Genomic DNA, 7,274 nt, shown 5'->3' with positions numbered 1-7,274 from the left:
CAACTTTGCCGAAGACAACCAACACATGGAACCCCCACCAGCCACCCCGACACCCTGAAGCCAACGATTGACAGCTAGACAGCCTTCATCACCAGAGAAGACACACTGAAGACGATGAAGTCAACCAACTCCGGGGCCCCCACGGACCGCTGCCCCCACCACATCTTTAACAGAGCCGCCAACATCATCGCACCCATGCATCGCTATACCATCAACCTCTACCTGGCGAACGCCTCCTTCCCCGATGACTGGAAACACACAGAGATCAACCCCCTCCTGAAGAAGCCCTTGGCGGACCCTACAACCTCAAAAACTACAGACCCATCTCCCTGCTCCCGTTCCCAGCAAAAGTCATCAAGACAGCCATCAACAGACAACTCGCCACCTTCATCGAAGAGCCCAACATTCTCGACACGTCACAATCTGGCTTCAGAAAAAACCACAGCACAGAAATCACCCTCTTTGCCACAACAGATGACATCCGCTCCCTACTGGACAAAGGAGAAACAGTAGCCCTCATACTCCTCGACCTCTCAGCGGCCTTCGACACAGTATCCCACCCCACCCTAATATGCAGACTCCACGACGCAGATATCCGGGACAAGGCCCTCGACTGGATCTACTCTTTCCTCTCAGGCAGAACGCAGTGGGTCAGACTCCCCCCTTTCCTCTCGGACCCTACACCAACCACCTGCGGAGTCCCCCAGGGGTCCTCCCTCAGCCCAACTCTCTTCAACATCTACCTGGCTCCTCTCGCCCCCTTCGTCAGAACCTACGGACTCAACATTGTTTAATACGCAGACAACACCCATCTCCCTATCCAACGAAGCCAACGCAGCCAAACACAACCTCCAAGAAGGCATGGAAGCTGTCGCCAAATGGATGAAAAGCAGCTGCCTACAACTCAACACCGACAAAACAGAAGTACTCATCATGGCCCCACACCCCGACACCTGGAATGACACCTGGTGGCCCCCGCCCTCCGTAGTCCACCCACCCCCATGGACCACACACGCAACCTTGGAATCATCCTAGACTCCGAGCACAAAATGGACAGTCAGATCAACTCCTTCACATCCTCTGCCTCCTACGTAAGACCTTCAAATGGATCCCCCTTGAGCACAGAAAAACCGTCACCCACGCCATCATCACCAGCAGACTTGACTATGGCAACACACTCTACGCCGGAATAAACAAAAACCTCACCCGCAAGCTACAAAACATCCAGAACGCCGCCACAAGACTGGTCCTCGCCCTACCATGACACTGCCACATCTCTCATCACCTGCGCACACTCCACTGGCTCCCCATCGAGGCTAGAATCACATTCAAGATCCTCACCCATGCACACAAAGCCCTCCACAACACTGGACCAGCATACCTCAACAGCCAAATCAACTTCCAAGCACCCCAAAGAGCCCTACGATCAGCCCAGCTCTCCTACCCTGTGGTTCCTCGCACCAAAAAGACCAGCTCAGGAGGCCGCTCCTTCTCCTTCGTCGCAGCCAGAGCATGGAACGCCCTTCCACTCCACCTCAGGCAGACAACATCACTCCCCATCTTCACGAGAAACCTCAAAACCTGGCTCTTCAACAGACCCCCTCCTTGATGGACTGGAACCTGCACCTACCCTCCTCCCCAGCACCTTGAGACCCTTACGGGTGAGTAGTCGCGCTTAACAAAATCGTGATTGATTGATTGACTAAGGCTCATACTTTAGCCTTAGGAGCCACATCAGAACCCCCTCCCCCCTTTCACCCCTCTCCCGAGTCCGCTCTATTCTACTCTCACTCCAACCTCCCTCCACTCTCACACGAAGGCTGGTTTGATCATTTGCTTAACTTGCCGCTTTAGGAAGTTTAGTTCTTGTTTGGCTTCTAGCGCATGAATTTATCAGAGGAATGTAAATGTGGTACATTGCTTCAAAGCACTGTAAACAACTTAGAAAATTATCTCGCTTTATGAACCTAGCTGTTGGTTATATTTAAACATCATGGTGAATTTATATATATATATGATGAATTATCTGAAGGTGACACAATCAACTAAGGTTGTTTGCTGACTAAAATGAGGCAGCGTTTGAGAAGTTTATTTTTGTGAAATAGTCATCGACATTTCTAGGTCAGACAGTTCCCGTCGGCTGGTTTAATCTGGTCTGTTTAGTTAAGGAATACTGCACGAGATAAAGTAGCATATCAGAAGACAAGCAGCATTGCAATTGGTTTACCTATGGACCAACCAGTGACAGGGACGGATAGTACAAGAACCAGCCCCCAGAGCTATGAAAACATTCCACGCAAACAGCTGAGAAGACAGCGTTTGCGTCAGACAGGTTCGAGCCCGAAGGCAAAGGCAGCGCGGACTCTACCGGGCACCATGGCCATGGACTTACTTCCAAACCTCTCCATGGAAACGTGGACTCTGCTTGTCATGCTCGTGACGGTCTTTTTTCTGTAAGTACTGCACAGTGACTCTTTACCTTTTTTGTCCAACTTAAACAAGCCGCAAATTATTTTCATGGACTTTAAACAGCATAAATGCGCTTGATTGAGGGGTGGCAGAGGTTATTACGAGGAAGAGGAATGGAACCAGATCACATTCGTCAACATTAAGGTATTTCAATAGCCCAGTGGGTGGGGCACCAGCTGCAGCGCTCTGTGGACTCCATAACTTGCAAGCCACAAGTTTAATCCTGGCAGGGCTGGCTCAGCTTTTATTTTTTCCAAATTGAACAAAATGAGTGTTGTGTGGAATGATCTGTTATTAAACTCCGAGTGACAAGTTTGTCATGTGTGTGATATAAATGTATTATTGTTATTTATAGTACACACTGAATAAAGTACTGGTCGTTGTGAAAATATTGCAGTTCACTAAAGAGTTTTAAGATCACAGAGAGGAACAAGACTTAATGCCCAGCGCCTCTTTAAGACCACAGAACCTGAACGTGACTTCCACTGTCGTTTTTAAAACTGCACCTTCTTTCAGAGGCTGTGACTGCATTTATATTTCTTTCATGCCACAGACGAGTGACTCTTGAGGCACTCAATACTGTACAGGGAAGTCATGGGCAGATAGGTTGATTGCCCCAGGATCACACCATTTGTCACGTGGAACAGCCAAGATTGAAAGTACCCTGATACTGAGGTCTACAATGTAACCACTACAGAACTTTCTGTAATTCTTACAGGATGGTCAAACCTGCAAAGCTTACATGTACCTCTACAACAGAGTTCAGTATCTGACCAGTTGTGAATGATTTCTCCTGCTTTTCTCCTATTTGAATAATTCGTCTTTTACTGTTGGGGTCTAATGATAAAGAAATGTATTTTGGTCAAAAATGCAAAGAAAGGGCCTTATTTAGACTTTGGCGGAGAGGGTACTCCGTTTGCTACGGTAACAGCGTACCCTTCCTACGACAGCAAAGTTCCACTCTCCTCCTTGAGAGTCGGGCGGAACTTCAGTATATAGAGGGTGGCGCTCTACTCCGTCTCTGACAGCCCAAAGGAATAAAGGACGTCAGAAGTTTGGCCATTTGACTGCCCATCATATTTAGAGTGGATGAGTAAATGGCAACTTTTCACTGTAAGCGACAGTGAAAACTGAAATGAACCATACAACATCGGAGAAAACTCCTATGAGAAGGAAAAATGTCATTTTTTTTCCAGAAAAGAAAATCCTGCTTTGGGATTTTCCTTTTTAATAATATTTTAAAACGTTTTAAAGTCTGACGTACTGATCCGTTATGTTGATGGAGCAGTCATCAACCTTTCACTGCATTTACAGGAACTCCCATGGCAGTAGTTCCTGGAAATGCAAGGGATATCTGCAAGGCAGGCGGACGTCTCTAAATTTGGCAAGCGGACAACCATTGCCATGACAGGAGTAAAGTACTCCACCATGGCGGCAGTATTAAATTCATCCTCCAAATTCTAAATAAGGCCCCAAGGTCTGAAAATGCACCATGTTTGTTTGTGTGCATTCCGATACTCCAGCCTACCCGCTTTCCACCCTGGAAATGGTTCCTTAAGGCAGAACAGGTAGAGATGTAGTCTTACAGCTAGAGCGGTCCACCTCGAAGCTGTTGAACCAGGTTCGAGTCTCGGCAACGACGCTCAACATCCTGTGATTCTGGGCAAATCACTTAATCTCCTCGTGCCTAACAAACATGAATGTGTCCTTCTGTAACGAAGCTGGTGCTCATGCAAAGCTCTTATGCCCGATGTCTAGTTTGCGCTATATAAAACTAAAAAAAAAACTAAAAAAACAGATTACCTGTTGAAAATTAGTACGTTTTGGTGAACATTATCTGCGCCATCTTGCCTTTTCCCCTGATGCCACACTTTTGTCGTGCGCGCCCGCCATTTTTTTAAGATGCCCCGATCAGAACGAACCCTTTTGCATGCCGCTGGCCCCTGACATAGCCCTTCGCCTTCACTAAGCCTGCACGCTGACCACCCCCTGCTTGCACCTGCCTTGAGTCATAAACCCCTCTTCGGCGCTGCTCTGCCCCAGGCCCTCATCCTGTTCCCAGCGCGACACCTCCCTGCTTCCCTTTCATGATCTCCGGCCCTTAGATGCAAACCCCCTTTTTTCCCCGTGTGCCCGTTTTGTCTTCCCCGTTCCCAGGCCGACACCCAGCTCTGCCGATACCATTCCTTGCCCCTCCCCGTACAATAGAAAGCTTCCCCCATCAAAGGATCCCCGGGTTGATCAAAGCCCCCACTCCATGAGATCCGATCAAACCCCCCACATTCCGTGAATCGGCGGAATATCCAGCTGCGTGATACTCATCACCTGTTGTGACTAGGGTGGGGACTTCAACTGTAAATGTGTGTGGGAACGGGCCCAAAGGGGAGTTCCGGGAATGTCTTTTTCATACATCAAAGCTTTTAACATGAATGTGTAATCTACAATAAAGTCATAAAACAGTGTATAAGAGGCCAGGCCTCAGAAATGTATCTAGAGCACCTCAGAACGATACCTTCTGTCCGTTTCGTTGTGTTCTCCTCCGGAGAAAATAAAAACCTTGTTTCCTGCTTTCCAGTCTCCAGCGCCTGCCTCTTCATTGATTAAATAACTAGAGGGTCACAGAGGCAATACCGCCGGGCAAATATCGATTGTCCCCGACCCGACTCAGGTTTTAACAATTGGCGTCCCAAGCGTGGGGCCCATCAGCGACTCGTGGATCCAGTGGGAGAGGTCCCGACGACAGAGTGAACGACTGCAACGATCGGGAGAGCTCTTGCCCAATAGACCCTCGTCTGGCAGCCGATCATCCGAACTTCACTAGTTCCGAACAGACCTCTCTCGAGTGATCTACGGTCCTGACTGGGGACCATCAGGAGTGCCGTGAGAAATACGAGAAAAAGAGGACGATCGGGCGCTGGATTCGGAAGACAAGAAACTGTCCACATGGTCCGGGTAAGGTCGTGTAATCACGACAAGTTGCGAAATGAGTGCTTGATTGTTTGATTGTTTAAAAATACTAGTATTGCTCTTTATTTATTTGGAGATTCACTGTCTACAAACGGAGAAACAACGGGCTCTCTCTTTGCAAGCAGTGGAGGATAGGTAGGGCAGCAGCCGTGCTTATTTTTCTCCCCCACTCAATAATTACTTGAAACTGAACTGTTGTTCGCAAAACTATTGTTTCCTGGAGATTCCCTGTCTGCAAACAGGGAAGAGACCACCCTTTTTGCAGATAGTGAAAAGGGTAGGTAACGCAGATCTTTGCGGACCTACTCATTCTCCCCATTGTTATTTATTGGTCTTTTTGTTATTTTTGATCCATGAGGTATTCACTGCCTGCAAACAACGTTGAATAGAAATATTCTGTCCAGTCTTTGCACCTAGTGATAAGATAGGCAGTGCTGACTTTTTAGTCCCTCGTTACGAGCCGTCATGTCTGTCTTCTCCCCACTGATTAATAGCCTGTTTAGCCCGGACCGTGTATTAGAGGTGGACCATATAGCTCCACTAGAAGGCACCCCTAATAAGGACATGTTCATAAACTATGGATTAGTCACCATAGCCTATAATAAATTGTGGCACAGGTATACCGAAGAGAGTCAAGACAAACAGTGGCCACTGGCAGGATCCTTTGACCTTGATAAAATAGAAACGTTAGAAATAGCCCTTCGAAATAATAAGACAACGCCAATTATGCTCGACAGTCTCGGTATGTGGCGCAGAGAGGCCATGCAACGACAGAGAAAAGACGAGGACAAACCAAGTAGAGAAATATACCGACAGGACAACCCCAGGACATCGCTACCCACAACTTATCCCCCGACAGTATGCAAAAGACGACCAGACTTAGGGCCAGACCAATGCGCTTTTTGTAGGTATGTCGGACACTGGAAAGCCCAATGCCCGACTCTACTGAGCGTGAGTAAAGGCAAAGGGCCGACAGGAACGACAGACCGGCAGTACGAGAAAAAGCGCGAGACAAAGAAGAACCCGACTTACATAGACAGACCAGACAGAACCACCACGTTTGATTATGCCCGATGGCACAGATTTCGCCAGGACAATTTCAGCGGCATGCTCAAGTTCTCCTAGGTCGGGCAACGTCAAGACGGGAACCCAGCCTCGTTTCAAATTCACAGACGGAAAGAGATAATTATGACCAATAACTGTTTTATATTCGTCTTGAGTCTTTGTATGTCGTACTTGTACTGTCCCCCGTCTGAGTTTGTGTGTATGTAATGTACAAATCTGCGTCATCCCTCTACACGTGTTTCCGTGTTACTCAACCTCTGTTAGCAGAAACTTAGCATAAAAGCAACCTGGAAAGAAAGAAATGGTAAAACAAAATCCGTAGACCATTAATGAACTTGAACTTTTAATTTAGCACAACAAACAAGGAATGATAACGGTAAACTGTAGAAAATGAAAGTCAAACAGAACATTCGCCCCCCCATTCTGGAACCTTCCAAAGTAGGGCAGGGTTACGGCTACGCCCAACCAACGGCAACCCATATAAGGCGGGCCCGGCCGCCAACTCTTGGTCAGGAAATCTTAACGTATGGGGGAGCCGGAGGAGAGGCAGGAGCCAGCAGCCGGGGCAGTTGTAGGTAGTCCCGCCACATGTCTCCTCAGCCAGCCGCAACGGGCCTGGATAGACTTAAGTAGTCCCGCCACATGTCCAGAGAAGAACGAGGCACCTCTTCCTTTTCTCTTCCGTAACAGCCGCAGCAGCTCTGGACGGCGGGATGTCCTGCACGTACCTCCACAACAATTTGTCCAAGTTGGGCTGGGAGGGAGAGGCGACG

At 48.2% G+C, this 7,274-nt stretch overlaps 1 protein-coding gene across 1 annotated transcript in view; it reads left to right on the top strand.

Moving 5' to 3' along the window:
* The first annotated feature begins 2,269 nt into the window (after window positions 1-2,269).
* Window positions 2,270-7,274, top strand: part of LOC144786060 (cytochrome P450 3A21-like) — a 261,578-nt gene continuing 256,573 nt past the window's right edge. The window contains exon 1 of the mRNA XM_078665005.1: window positions 2,270-2,453. Within this exon, the coding sequence (XP_078521131.1) occupies window positions 2,377-2,453 (77 nt within the window). The 5' untranslated portion in view covers window positions 2,270-2,376. The remainder of the gene's footprint in view (window positions 2,454-7,274) is intronic.

Source organism: Lissotriton helveticus, chromosome 10 (assembly GCF_964261635.1).
Source record: "Lissotriton helveticus chromosome 10, aLisHel1.1, whole genome shotgun sequence".
Lineage (NCBI taxonomy): Eukaryota > Metazoa > Chordata > Amphibia > Caudata > Salamandridae > Lissotriton > Lissotriton helveticus.
The sequence above is the reverse complement of the archived record's forward strand: the minus strand, read 5'-3'. Positions and strand labels throughout refer to the sequence as shown.